General features: G+C 38.2%; 1 protein-coding gene across 4 annotated transcripts in view; it reads left to right on the plus strand.

Moving 5' to 3' along the window:
• The window catches only part of CD96 (CD96 molecule), a 36,823-nt gene extending 21,735 nt beyond the window's left edge, over positions 1-15,088 (plus strand). For 2 of the 4 annotated variants that reach the window (XM_034415306.3, XM_060686310.2), the window contains exons 8-14: positions 1,032-1,106; positions 1,532-1,594; positions 2,929-3,003; positions 3,546-3,620; positions 10,881-10,967; positions 13,350-13,473; positions 14,889-15,088. In XM_034415306.3, the coding sequence (XP_034271197.1) occupies positions 1,032-1,106; positions 1,532-1,594; positions 2,929-3,003; positions 3,546-3,620; positions 10,881-10,967; positions 13,350-13,473; positions 14,889-15,006 (617 nt within the window). In that variant the 3' untranslated portion in view covers positions 15,007-15,088. Of the gene's footprint in view, positions 1-1,031; positions 1,107-1,531; positions 1,595-2,928; positions 3,004-3,545; positions 3,621-5,350; positions 5,476-10,880; positions 10,968-13,349; positions 13,474-14,888 lie in introns of those variants that run through there. The other 2 variants (XM_087894911.1, XM_087894910.1) reach the window with 2 other exon arrangements.
• Positions 15,089-15,330: the final 242 nt, after the last annotated feature.

Genomic DNA, 15,330 nt, shown 5'->3' on the forward strand with positions numbered 1-15,330 from the left:
CTAAAGGTTGAATAGTCTCAATATGTGCTATGTTTGATGATTGCAAACGCAGTTGAGGAATTCACTTGAACATAAGAAAACTTCAAGTTCGATAATCACAAAACTTTTCCCCAGGTTCCCTAACCTCCATATTTATAGCTGGAAATCTAAAGGGGGAATGATTAAGTAATTGGCTTGACTCTAAATACACCTCTTTATGTAATCCAGGGGTTTATAAATCAGGTTCTCTTAATTGCATGGATAGCTGTAGCTACTGTACATTATAGCTTCTCTTCAGATCTCCATCTGAATGCAAACAGATTGGGAAGAAAGAGCAGATGTGCTATTGTGCACTTTCTTTTTTTCCAACCCTTTTGAACTTTCCATGAGTTCAACTGAAGATCTGAATAGGTCATTTTTATGAATCTAGTGCATTATAAATTTCCTTGCTCACCTGGTGGATTTCAAAGAAGGCAAAGGGAGCAGTTGTCCCATTAGACAATTTTTAAAGACTGCCCAGATGGCTTTTACTTATAAATCAGTCTGACTTCAAATTAGGTTCTGATGTACAATTTCTTTAATTGCCCTTCTCTTGTTTGTATACAGCTAAAGATAAATTTAACCAAATGCAGTTGTTTTATCTGTATCTCAAGTGTTGGGCACTGGTCAAATGGTACTTGGTATCGATTTAAAAATATATGTAATATTTTAAATATTTTGTCCTAGTAAGTTACACTACTCTGTATAATATAGTGTTTCCCTAAAAGCCATCATGCTTTTCTGATTTTTATTGCCATAGTTTAAAAATTCATAATATATCTGAGTTTCCTTGAACATTAAGTAATAATGCATTCCTTCAATTCTATTTTTATTTCATTATCTATCAGTAGGAACACTATATTTAAAATGAAAACTTATGATTTGTGATACTTTATTGGTTTCTATTATTTTATTTACTTAAAACATTTATATAGCTACCCATTTTATAACCAACAATATCATGATGCTGTTGTTAAGGATTATCCACTCTCTGAACTGGTTATTTTAAACAGGATTTCAGAATACATCATTGGCATATTCAGAATTCATTAGTCACATTACTGCCACTTCAGATTCACCCACAGAAAGTAAGTAGCTGTTTATTGATTTCTATGAAATATTATCTGTTCTTTAAACATTTGACAAAATAATGGTATAAATGTCAACGTTAAAATAAAATACAGTTATGAAAAGTGTTTCAACAATTACAAGTATTATGTTACTTTATTTTATTAAAAAAATAGAAAGCAAAAGTTGTGATATCTTTATTGGAAAAACATGTAGAATATATCTATATATTTGCCTCCTGTCTATATGGCAAATATACATATGTTTACAAATATACAAAACATAGGCACATATGTTACTACTTGCATCATTAAAATATTGATGTAAAGTCATGTGTATGTCATTGTTTTGGCAGTTTAAAGAATTTCCAAAGTTCATTTATTGCAGTTTTTTAAAGCTCTTTTATTTCATCCACTGTATTTCAAGCCATGGTTATTTTAATCAGGGTTACAGACTACGCTTTCTGAAGCCTCAGAAGTAACGCTCGTACCAGATTCCTCTACAGAAAGTAAGTCCATTATAAGAATAAGAATAAGAAGAATAAGAATAATTTTATTTCTATACCGCCCTTCTCCCAAAGGACTCAGGGCGGTGTACAGCCTATTAAAAGCACAAGACAAACATCAATTAAAATAATTTAAAATTATTAAATAATTCGGCTCAATTTAAAACCCCAGAAATTTAAAACACCCGATTTAAAATTATTATGTTGATAGCCCGGCCTGGCGGAACAACAGGGTCTTGAGTGCACAGCGAAATACCCGGAGGTCGGAGATCTTAATTATAAATATTATTTTTCTTTTTCTCCAACATACATCCACAATAAAAATTCAGTCATACATGAAACTTTTTGTCTCAACACTTCTACGGTTCATTTATTCATTTTTTGTTAGCTTTATTGCTTCAGGGAAAAGTATCTAACTCTTTACTATTTATGGTGAAAGCTCCCAAAAATGCATAAAGAATGGGGCAATCTTTATATTGGTGGAGTCTGTTAGACAAACCCTTATCTCACATAGGTCCTGTTCTCCAGGACTTGCATATAAGAGAAGGCAGGTACAACAATCATCTGCCATCACTAGGGCCAGGGGTGAAATCCAGCAGGTTCTGACAGGTTCTGGAGAACCGGTAGCGGAAATTTTGAGCAGTTCGGAGAACCGGCAGCAGAAATTTTGAGTAATTCAGAGAACCAGTAAATACCACCTCTGGCTGGCCCCAGAGTGGGGTGGAAATGGAAATTTTGCAATATCCTTCCCCCAGGAGTGGGGAGGGAATGGGGATTTTGCAGTATCCTTCCCTTGCCATGCCCACCAAGCCATGCTCACCAAGCCACATCACGCCCACAAAGCCACGCCCTCAAAACCAGTAGTAAAAAAATTTGGATTTCACCACTGCCTATGGCTCAAACTTTCTTGTAGGGCAATCACTACTTATCATAATTTAATTCAGTGGATTACGAAGACGAAGCTACAGAACAACCTCCTCCATCTTGTATTTTTAAAGGATCTTAATTAACCTTTATTAGAAACTGATAATGGGCATCAGTAAGATTCAAAACATACTTTTAACTGTGGCTATTAAAATAAAATGTATAGAATATTATTATTTTTATTTAGTTTAGATTTATTAACATCTTTTTCTCATCCTGCATGTGCAAAATGTTGCGTACATGGATTGGATTTGATAAGAACCATATACTGTAGATTTCAAATCCAATTAAGCATAGTGGATTATCAAGAAGTTGAAAAAATAGTTTTATATAATTTCATACCATATTCTCCTGGTAGAATCAAGCTAACAAAACATTGAACAAGGAATTTAAAGACAATTTGTCTTCTACAGAACACTTGCATTCTACTAAAATGCTACGAAGTGATACTACTACAAAGTTATTCAGTGAATCCACAGTACCCCAAAGTAAGTGATGAACACTTCCTTCCTATTTGTATTTGGTGTAGAAAGTAGAAACATAATAGATTTCAATAATTGTAGCTGACTTATCAAGGATTTTATTTTTAAAAAATCAGCTTTATATACTTTCACCACACCAAGAGCTGCCATGGTGCAGTGGTTAGAATGCAGTATTGCAGGCTAATTCTGCTAACTGCCAACAGTTCAATTTTCACCAGCTCAAGGTTGACTCAGCTTCCATCCTTCCAAGGTCGGTAAAATGAGGATCCAGATTCTTGGGGGCAATATGCTGACTCTGTAAACTGCATAGAGAAGGCCATAAAGCACTGTGAAAGGTTACCGTATATAAGTCGAAGTGGTATTACTATTGCTATATGTGAAAGTTATTAGGAGAGACTTTCTGAATAATGTGAAGTTGGTTCTTGTGTTTTCTTTAAAGTACTGAATATAAAGTCTGCAATTTAGTTTTACTTCTCCTAGTGGCAATAGTCAATAAAACTGAATATTCATATTGAACAGGGAATTTAAGGGCAATTTGTCTTCTACAGAAATCTTGCATTCTACCAAATCCCTGCAAAGTAGTACTACTACTATGTTTCTCCGTGACTCCACAGTACCACAAAGTAAGTTATAACACTTTCTAAATTATTTGTATTTAGTGTGGGGAAGGTAGTGCCATATTTATTTCAAATCAAAGGAATAATTATGGCTTAGAACATGCAGAAGTAGAAATATCATTTTATATAATTTCATATTATTCAATAGTTATTATGAGCCACGGTGGCATAGTGGTTAGAGTGCAGTACTACAGGCTACTTCTGCTGTCTGCCAGCTCCCTGCAATTTGGCAGTTTAAATCTCACCATGCGAAAGGTTGACTTAGCCTTCCATTCTTCCGAGGTAGGTAAAATGAGGACCCAGATTGTTGGGGGCAATATGCTGACTCTGTGAACCGCTTAGAGAGGGCTGCAAAGCAATGTGAAGAGGTATATAAGTTTAAGTGTTATTGCTATTACTATTAGGGAAATCTTTCCAGAAAATAGGAAATGTTTATTTATTTATTTATTTATTTATTTATTTATTAAATTTTTATACCGCCCTTCTCCTACTGGACTCAGGGCGGTGAACAGCCAAAAATAAAAACATCATATACAAAATTTAAATTTTTAAAAAAGAATTAGACAAATTTTGGCCCAATTAAATTTAAAACACCCCAACTAAAATCAATTTACAATTAAAAATATCTAAAAATATCTAAGAGGGGGGGGGGGTTACGCCAGCCCAGCTTGATGAAATAAAAAAGTTTTAAGGGCACGGCGAAAAGCACGGAGATCTGGTATCTTACGTATCTCCGGGGGCAGGTCGTTTCAGAGGGCAGGTGCTGCCACAGAGAAGGCCCTCCCCCTGGGGGTCGCCAGCCGACATTGTCTGACCAACGGCACCCTGTACGCTCCCTCTCTGTGGGAGCGTACAGGCCTGTGGGAGGCTATCGGTGGCAGAAGGCGGTCCCGTAAGTACCCAGGCCCTAAGCCATGGAGCGTTTTAAAGGTGGTGACCAACACCTTGAAGCGCATCCGGAAGACCACTGGGAGCCAATGCAGCTCGCGCAGGAGGGGTGTCACATGGGAGCGCCCCATCGCTCCCATAATCCCCTGCGCGGCCGCATACTGCACCAGTTGGAGCCTCCGGGTGCTCCTCAAGGGGAGCCCCATGTAGAGAGCATTACAGTAGTCCAGGCGGGAAGTGACGAGTGCCTGAGTGACCATGCGTAAGGAGTCCCGATCCAGAAAGGGACACAACTGGCGAATCAGGCGAACCTGATAAAAAGCCCCCCTGGCCTCGGCCGTCATATGCTCTTCTAAAGACAGCCATGTGTCCAGGAAGACGCCCAACTTGCGAGCCCTCTCCGTGGGGGCCAGTAATTCACCCCCAATAGCCAGCGATGGCACCAGCTGGCTATATCGGGACGCCGGAAACCACAGCCACTCGGTCTTGGAAGGGTTGAGTCGGAGCCTGTTTCTCCCCATCCAGACCTGCACGGCCTCTAGGCACCGGGATATCACTTCAAGGGCATCATTGGGATGGCCTGGGGTGGAGATGTATAGCTGAGTATCATCAGCGTACTGATGGAACTCCACTCCAAAACCACAGATGATCTCGCCCAGCGGCTTCACATAAATGTTGAACAGGAAGGGTGTTAGATTTGTTCCTTTAGTATTCCATTTATAATGTGAAATTTCTATTATCCAAATGGAGTCTACATTTTAGTTTTACCTCTGCTGGTAGCGTCTAGCTAACAAAGCACTGAATCATCACATTGTACAAGGAATTTAAAGACAATATGTCTTCTACAGAATCCTTGCATTCTATGCAACCCCGGCAAAATGATACTATTATTACATTGTTCGGTGAGACCACGGTACCTCAAAGTGATTCCACAATACCACAAATTAAGTTATAAATATTTTTAAAATTATTTGTATTCAACGTGGGAAAAGCAGAACCATATTTATTTCAAATCCTAGGCATAATCATAGTTTAGCTACATAAAAAGTAGAAATATCCACTTTATATAGGAAAGTTATTTTCATTAGGAAAATCTTTCCAAATAATATGGAGTGTTAGATTTATTTCTTTAGAGGTTCCCTTTATAGTATTTCCTGCAAATGAAGGGTCCACTTTTTTTGATATCAACCAAGTATTTATCTATTGATTGCAACAGGAATTGGCCAACTGGCTGTTACCCAAAGCTAACATTATGGGCTAAGAGAGTGTGACTGGCCCAAAGTTATCCAGCTGGTTTTCATGACAAAGGCAGGATTAGAACTCATGGTCTCCTAATTTCTAGCCAGGTGCCTTAATCACTAGGTCAGGGGTGGGCAAATGTGACAGCTTGGCTGTCTCAGGAATTCTGGGAGTTGAAGTCCACAGGTTGTAAAAGAGCCACATTTGCCCACCCCTGCACTAGGCCAACTGGCTATGATATTGTATTTACAGTTCCCACTCAATGTATTCTTTAGCATCCATAATAAAAGGTATGTAGCAATATGGTTAAATATCAGGATATTGGATTAACAAGATAATGTTCTCAAATTATCAAAGCAATTTGTTTTTTCTTAAATTAATATAGTTTTTGAACCTGGATTACATATTGGGCTGCCTGATATGCTACATAACATGGAAGAATCTAATGCTAATGCTAAATTATATATTGGAGTCTAGAAATTCCATAAATACATTTGACTGGATAGCAACAAAAGTATCCAATCTATAATTTATTTTTATTTTGTTTAGTTTGTCAAACATGTACAAGATAACAGGTATAAGTATAAACATGGATATGAACACAGGAAATGGATACAAATAAATGGGGACATTAGGACAGGGACAATAGGCACACTGATGCACTTATGCACACCCCTTACAGACCTCTTAGGAATGGTATGAGGTTAACAGTAGACAGTTTAAGGTTAAAGTTATGGGGGTTTGAGGATGTAACAACAGAGTCAGGTAGTGCATTCCAGGCATTGACCACTCTGTTGCTGAAGTCGTATTTTCTGCAATCAAGTTTGGAGTGGTTTACCTTGAGTTTGTATCTATTGTGTGCTCGTGTATTATTGTGGTTGAAGCTGAAGTAGTCATTGACAGGTAGGATATTATAGCAGGTAATTTTGTGTAGTACGCCTAGGTCAGACCGTAAGCGGCGTAGTTCTAGATTGCCCAAGCCCAAAATTTCAAGCCTGGTGGCATAAGGTATTTTGTTGTGAGTGGAGGAGTGAAGTACTCTTCTTGTGAAATACCTCTGGACTCGCTCAATTGTATTAATGTCCAATATACAGTGAGGATTCTAGACAGACAAGCTGTATTCAAGAATTATCAAGCAACAAAGTCAGTTTAAAGATAGTTGGTTCTTGATATCCATCATCATCATCATCATCAACAACAACAACAACAATAATACGGGTTGTGCTACTCGGAACATGATATATTTTAAGAAGATACTTGGTTGATACCTAGGACGCTGGCAGCAACCCATATCAACCATTAGCACCAGTCACTCGTATTTATGACACATTTTTAAATGATCAGTTGACTGAGTTTCATGTTTAACAAATAAAAGAGATCATCATCATCATCATCATTCCTTGTTTCGTCAGGGAAGTCGAGAGACAAAACTGCCTTTTCTTCCCAGTGCTAAATCTTTATCGACCATGGCATACAGATATATTTCCTTTGATAATCTGATTTTTATTGCTGCTAAGAAACGTTCTTCTTGAGAAAAGTATACGCAGTGACCTGAGGTTTCATGCCTGCTGCCCACAATTACAATCCTCTTAATGTGATCATTTCCCATGTCTAACATCTTTAAAGGGCTGCTGCTTGTTTAGGCTGGAGAGGTTTACTTGATTTATAAGCTGTGAAAAGGTATTCCCTGTGGCAAGTCATTCTCTTTTCACATGCATAACACACACATAAATAGAATCAAGCAAAGTAATATTGATTACTCATTTTCAAACTGCTTTCGACATATATTTCTGAATCTTAAACTTGTAGGAGGTAGCTCAAGGTTCTTGTGTGAATTTCTGGTAGGGATCCTACTCTTACCACAGGACTGTCCATCTTGAATTAGTGTAAAGAAATTACATTAGTGCCACTGCCTCCTGGAGCAAAAGGCAGAAGTTCCATTTTTAGAAGATAAATAATTATTTCACTTTGGAAGGGCGGTATAGAAGGCTCAATGTGGGTAGTGTAAATTGTGTGTGCTTCTTATGCTCTGTAAACCCTGGAATTAAGAGTTAGGAATAAAAATAAAATATATTTCAGTACAGAAAAAAGATTTTGGTTTTAACAAAAACTATTTAATTTATTCTAGCAATATATATATACTTCCCAATTATTATACTACTATGTATCTGCTGAAAGATGACTATCATAGTTGAAGGTTTTAATGAAAATACCATGGGTTAACCTGAAGAATATCTCAGGTTCAACGTCTGGCATCTCCTGATAACAAAAGAAAAAATCCTGCTGAAAAGCTAATGTCCATTGAAGGCTCACAATTCTTGAATTTTATGGGAATTAAATTGGATAAGGTTAGTTAGGTGACATAAAAGACTTCTCAATAGTGATATATCTGTGATGATGTTTTCTATATGCAACTGATGATGTGAAGTTGTTGCAGTTGTTAACTAGCTCTTGCAGTTGTTAACTAGCTCTTAAATACAGCTACTAGACCTGGGTGAAATCCAGACAACCTTTAGATCATATCAAAAAGGTAGACTGATCTTTGTCTCTTTGCTGCCATCTAATGATCACAGGATTTTTACAGCCCAGATCTAATAACGTACTACAACCCAAATATATATATATTTTTCTCTGATTCCCACATTTGTGCTTGAGCAGAGGTTATCTTAATTTATTTCCAGTCTTGTTTAAGTAAAGTCTAAGGGGGTAAATATCCTTTCTAATAACTATCACTCTATTTAAACTCTTATGAGCTAACACCATTATCCTGACTAAGGGCTGAAGAATAACAGGATAACAACCCATCAAAATGCTGCCACTGTGACTCGCTTCCAGGTTAACTCCATGTCATCACAACATAGTGGACGCTGTGAAAGTATTAACAACTTTATAAACTAGAATATATTGTCTATATTTTAATTATATGTAAAATTAGGTTCCTTAAGTCAGGATAGATAATTTGGAATAGCTAATGAAAGAGAGAGAGAAAGAGAAATGGAAGGAGGGAGGGGGGAGAATCAGATTGGGTCTGTGGAACGTCATGAAGCTATTTTGTGAACGATCAATAACATATTGAGACACAAAAATGCACCTAATCCGTCTTGCTTGACTTGGGAAGGCTAAGTAGGATTGGTTCTGGAAAAGAAACCATACAACTAATTTCTTCCAGAAATTTTGAAAGAAAGCAATTTTGCAAACCCCTTAGGAATTATTATCAAGCAAACAACACAGACCTATCCATTAAATCAGCTAAGGTATGGTTGACTTGAAGAAGAGTTTGTCTTCCACTTTTATCTGTATAGCTGCCTTTTCAGATTTCCAATGAAAACACCAGAGGAAACTGATGATACATTCTTCATAGAAAGAACAAAGACCTCCTAACTAAAACTTAAGAATTGAAATAAACTATAACTGAGAATCTAGAACAGGGGTCCTCAAACTTTTTAAACAGGGGGCTGATTCACAGTCCCTCAGACTGTTGGGGGGGACTGGGTGAGTGGGCGTAGCTAGGTGGTCATATGACTGGGTGGGTATGGCTAGGTGGTCATGTGATTGGATGGGCATGGCCAATTTAACAGTCCATTTTTTTGCCTTTCTCCTTCCTAAGATCCTGTTTAAATTGTTTTCAAAGACTTTTAATTTAAAGAAGTACTTTAAAAGCCCAGAGCTGCTTTTCAGGGCTGCAACCCCCCTCCCCTATTCAAACACCAGCCCTGGTTCACATGGCTGTGAAAAAGACTTTTAATTTAAAGCAGTACTTTACAAGCCCAGAGCTGCTTTTCAAGGCTGCACCGGTGAGATCACCCCTCAGCTGGCCTTCCAGCTGGCTCGCTGGAAGATAAGGCCCATGGTAAGAGGCGGGGCTTAATCACACCAGTCCGCGGGCTGGATACTTTCCATTGGCGGGCCATATCCAGCCTCCTGGGCCATAGTTTGACGATGCCTGATCTAAAACAATACAAAGACAATTAAATAACATTGCCTGAATTGAAACTTATTCCAAAGAAACTGCTAGTACAGGTATTAAAAGATGCCAATGCTGTAATATTAGATACAAGTTCCAGCAAGAAAGAAACCAAGTAATTTGTCATTGCACTGATTCCTCCGTCAACAATAGTGAACAATTCATGCTATAGCTATCATATCTCCTTTACATGGACAATCTGAAGCTGTGTGGGAAATCACCACCTGAAATAGTATTGCTATTCCACACTGTGTGTGTGTGTGTATTGGAATGGAATTTGAACTGGACAAATATGCTACCCTATCAAAATGAGGGGGTGGTGGTAAATAATGAAAATTTGAAGGAATCAAGATCCTTATGGAAATAACATTAAGAGTCTGAATGAAGATGGTTGCTCCAAATACGTGGGCATCTTTCAAGGAGACAACGTCAAGCACACTGAAGTCAAAAGGAAGGATCAGCGGTAAATATGTCATGAAAATAAAAAAGATCTTAAGCCCAAATTCAGTGGAGAAATACCTGAATAAGAAGACCAGAGAGTAATGACAATAAATTGAATCATGCCAGTCATCCATGCAGTGATGTTGACAGACTCTACTTATCAAGGAAAATAGTTGGAAGTGGAATATTGCAATAAAATGGAAAACTAACATGCTCTGGGACTTTAGAGTTCCAACAGACAAGCACCTGCTATGTGATAAACCTCAGACTAAACAATTATCAGTAAGAAAGACAAAATAGTTTGGATAGTGGAATTGGCAGTACCTGGAGGCAGCAAAATAGAAGAGAACAAATGGGCAAAAAATTGCAAAATACAAAGATCTGCATATCGAAGTAAAACGATTGTAGAATAAGAAAACAAAACAAAATCAGCATTGACAAAATCATCATCAATCAATTGCAAAAGGCAGCTTTACTTGCAACAGCTTACCTCCTGCAACAGTGTATGTAACAACAAAAAACAAAACTGCCTATCTTAGGTCTTTAGGAAGGATTCGGTAGATGAATAAAAACGACAGATTCTGTCTAAACATCTGACTGATTGTGAAATCAACTGTAATATCCCATCTTTTATTATGGTTGATTGCAGCCAGATGTATAGTAATCATTATTACTATAATGATACTGGTAAACTGGCTAAAATCCTAAAGAATATGTGCTTATCTGTTTTTAAGGAAACCTGTCCATCAGAAGAGTGACTGAAGTAGCCACCATGAATAGCTCTGCTAATTCATATACTGTAAAAAATGACCTTAATACTGGTAAGTTATTGCTTCAATTGTAAAGGAGTCTCCATGAAAAGAGGAGCAGGGCAAAAAGGTTGCTGCAACTGGTTTTGGCAAGCTTGTTCTACAGCAGAGGTCTTCAAACTTGGCAGCTTTAAGACTGGACTTCAACTCCCAGAATTCTCCAGCCGGAGAATTCTGGGAGTTGAAGTCCACAAGTCTTAACGCTGCCAAGTTTGAAGACCTCTGCTCTCTACAGGGAGGGAGCTGAGGCAAGGGAGGTGATGAATATTAATCAATTTCCTCACAATTTCTATGTCATAATCAAGATTGGAAAGATTTATTTCATAGGAGCTCTGACATGTATCACCCACCCTGTACCTGCCACTAAAGAATGAAAAGCTGAAGATGTGGTTGCCAATATTCTGAACAGAATTATTGAGAGAATTTATGGTTGCTGGGGAAGCTGATGTGTTAATCCTTGTTAAGATCATTGCAAGATGTCTGGCTTTGCTTATATAGCAGTATAGATTTTAGACACTTCCATGCTTGGAAATCATTTTCACATCTAAGCCAATGACTCAGTCTTTTAAGAAGGGAGGAAGATAGATGGGCTGTACTTCCAGAAATTAGTTTAGTTTAGTTTAGTTTATTTGATTTATATACCGCCCTACTCCCGAAGGACTCAGGGCGGTGAACAGCCACAAGATAAAAACACATAAATACAAAATTTAAAAACAGAATAAAACCAAATTAAACAATTTGGCCGAAGACAGATTTAAAACACCCCAATACATTAAGAACGAATTAAAATTTGCGTATTAAAAAGGGAAAAAGGGAAAAATTAGGCCAGGCCAGCCTGATGGAATAAAAAGGTCTTGAAAGCGCGGTGGAAGGTGCGTAGATCTGGGATCCTCTGTATCTCCGGGGGGGAGCTCATTCCAGATAGTAGGTGCCCCCACAGAGAAGGCTCTCCCCCTGGGGGCCGCCAGTCGACATTGTTTGGCCGACGGCACCCGGAGGAGCCCCTCTCTATGAGAGCGTACCGGCTGGTGGGAGGCTACTGGTGGCAGCAGACGGTCCCGTAGATAACCAGGTCCTAAGCCATGGAGCGCTCTAAAGGTCGTAACCAAGACCTTGAAGCGCACACGGAAGACCACCGGGAGTCAGTGCAGCTCGTGCAGGAAAGGTGTTACATGGGAACGCCATGTTGCTCCCATAACCACCCACGCAGCCGCACTCTGCGCCAGTTGGAGCCTCCGGGTGCTCCTCAAGGGGAGCCCCATGTAGAGAGTGTTGCAGTAGTCCAGGCGGGAAGTGATGAGGGCATGAGTGACCGTGAGTAAGGAGTTCCTTATTTCAAAAGCTGCACGAATCACATACAAATTGTCCTCATTTGGTGACTGCCTCATTTAGCGACCATTCAGTTGTGATGGTTATGAAAAGGTAACTTTACGACTAATCCTCACATTAATGTGAGGTCAGTAGGAGATCAGTTGCAGGTCAGTAGGAAAGAAAAAGAAAGCTGAAGCAAGGTCATAAGCACTGTCATGGTTTCACTTGTGACTGCTTCTCTTACCAACAAAGTTGTCTAATTGTGGTTGCTAAACAAGGACTACCTGTATAAATTTATGCTCTGATTAGGATGAGGGCAAATTCTAAGTGCCTTTTGGTTTCTAATTTACCTTATGTCAGTATCTAACTCCTATTGTTGCTTAAGTTGCAAATGCCAACTTGTTATGGTATAATTCTTGCCCCTATAAATGCCATCCAATGCCACACAGCGTTGCAAAACTACAAATAAAAGGGTTTTTAAAAAAATATCATGTCTCCTACCACTGACGTAGCATAAGCCACAATATATTATTGTAAGAGATATGAAGTGCAATAGGATAACAAGTTGGAAACTAGATCATGTGTTATGTTAGTAAGCTGGACATTAACAGTACCTGGATAAGGCACTAGTTTAAAACTCTTACCCAATTGTTCCAACAAGTCAACCCAATAGATATATAGTTGTATCCCGTTTTTACATTTGTAGGTATTTTATAGGTATTTCATTTTTAAAGCTGTTGTGAACAAGGCTGGTGGTGAAATGTCCTTTTACTGCTGACAATGTGTGTGGTCTTCTTGGTTGTGAAAGACTGCAACCAGCACAGAGAGCACAAGGCGGGTTGCATGGCATCCTGCCAACTCTCGCAACATCCAGGGCCTGTCTCACAGTATCTGCCACTAAGACGGCTCCTGGATCCTGTCTCATGTTGACACCACATAGTCAACTGCTTTGAATAATTTGTTTCCATGTGAGAGTCAAAAAAAACCAAAACCCACTCATAATTCAGAAATGTAGAAAGAATAACTGTTCAAAGCTTGCTTGTGGTTTTCGTCATAATAATTTTTGTACTGTGCCCTTTCCAGGTTCTGCAATGGTTCCAAAAGATAGCGCATTTCCCTGGCCAGGAATTGTGACTTTTCTGCTTCTCTTCTGCACATGCTTAATCATTTGTGGGATCAGAAAATGGTGTCAGCATCAAAAAGAAATGTAAGTACACTGTATGCCCTCTCCAAATTGTGACTTCATTTTGTATATCATTGTGAAATTACTCCCATACAAAACAGCGAAATTAATTGCAAAAAGATTTCTTTATATTTAGAATGAAAGAAATTCAACAGCCTTTTTTGCATTTTTTAGAAAAATTATTAATAAGATATAACAAAGAGTTACTATGACAACAAAATATGGCAGTGATTGCCCACTAAAAATCCTACATTCAGTACCTTATAGTCATTTAAATAAATAAAAAACACAGAATAAGGTCCATATAATATTAATTATCAGCATGAGAGTAAACATTATTGAAATCTGGTTCATATTAAACTATATTCTCATCTTTAAAGAACGGCATATCTAATATTTAAAAATTATGTATGTCAGGGCAACTGAACATACCACTGTGATTTCATTATCACAAATCAACCTGGTGGCTTTGTTTATGCATTGATTTGGGATTTGTGAGAGAAAAATTCCCTCACAGTTGCTGTGACTATTAATGGCCTTTGGTTTAGACAATTAAATAAGCCAATCAGAGAGCAGCTCCTGGCTTTGAATCTCTCGGGCTTTTCTATGCCCTCCCCTAACTGCCACTGCAACAGTATAAAAGGAGATGCTTGCCAGCAGACATTCTCTTCGGGATCAGAGGCAGAGCTGAAGTCACTAAAGCCTCTTCCTTCTGAGGAAGAAAAGCCCGAACTCCAATTGCATAGAGCGATTGCACCAGAGAGCTGACAGGACACTTTTTTAAAAAAAATTTGATTTATATGCCGCCCTTCTCTGAAGACTCAGGACGGCTTACAATGTGTTAAGCAATAGCCTTCATACTTTTGTATATTTTATACAAAGTCAGCTTATTGCCCCCACAATCTGGGTCCTCATTTTACCTACCTTAGAAAAGATGGAAGGCTGAGTCAACCTTGAGCCTGGTGAGATTTGAACTTGCAGTAATTGTAGGCAGCTGATGTTAATAACAGTGCTTTAGTCTGCTGTGCTACCAGGGCTCTTAAGAAAGAGAATGACATCTAATATTCTTTTTGAATAGACCTTGTTTTATTTTATGTAAATAAAAACAGTTTAGTGTAAACTGCTTGTGAGGCTCATTTGTTTTAGTAGATTGTAAAAGAGATAAGGTTACGGTCCATCAAGGCCCCCTCCATCACAGTATTACTCAAAAGAGCAAAAAGAAACGCAAGTATCTTAGCAATACTACTGATTTTAATAGTTCACCTTTCATCGAAAAGGTATATTAGGTCCCTGCTTCAATGTAAATTAGTGGACCTATTTTTATGCCTAATTATGTTTTCATGGTGTTGATTTGCTTCTTAATTGTATCTAACTATTCTGATTGCTTATTGTGTATGTTCATTTGCTGCACATTTTAAACAGGATTATTTTCATTGTAGTATGAATAAACCTCCGTCTTTCAAGCCACCTCCTCCACCAGTTAAGTATTCCTCCATCCAAGTCTATAATGAAATTTACTCATCTGGTGATGAATTGGAAAATCTGAAATCGGCCTGAAAATCTATAATGATCCAGCATCAAATGGCATGCTTATACTGTATGGCTTTTATAATAAATGGCAAGCATTCACCGGTAGTGACGCACATTCCCATTTGGACTGCTTAATGTTGTATTTGTGCTAAAGTGTATGACATTTAGCACAGTCACAAACCCAGATTGCTTTTGTAATTGGCACATAATGAAATCAAACATATGGCAAATGAGAGCTAGTGAGCTTTTCCCGGGGAACATTGAGCCTGTATTCAATATACAAATGTAATTCATTTGTTTGTTTGAAAGACTATGAATGCATGAGCTATATGTATGATATTGATAATTTCA

This window comes from Pantherophis guttatus, chromosome 5 (assembly GCF_059756535.1).
Source record: "Pantherophis guttatus breed Tessera chromosome 5, ASM5975653v1, whole genome shotgun sequence".
NCBI classification, from domain to species: domain Eukaryota; kingdom Metazoa; phylum Chordata; class Lepidosauria; order Squamata; family Colubridae; genus Pantherophis; species Pantherophis guttatus.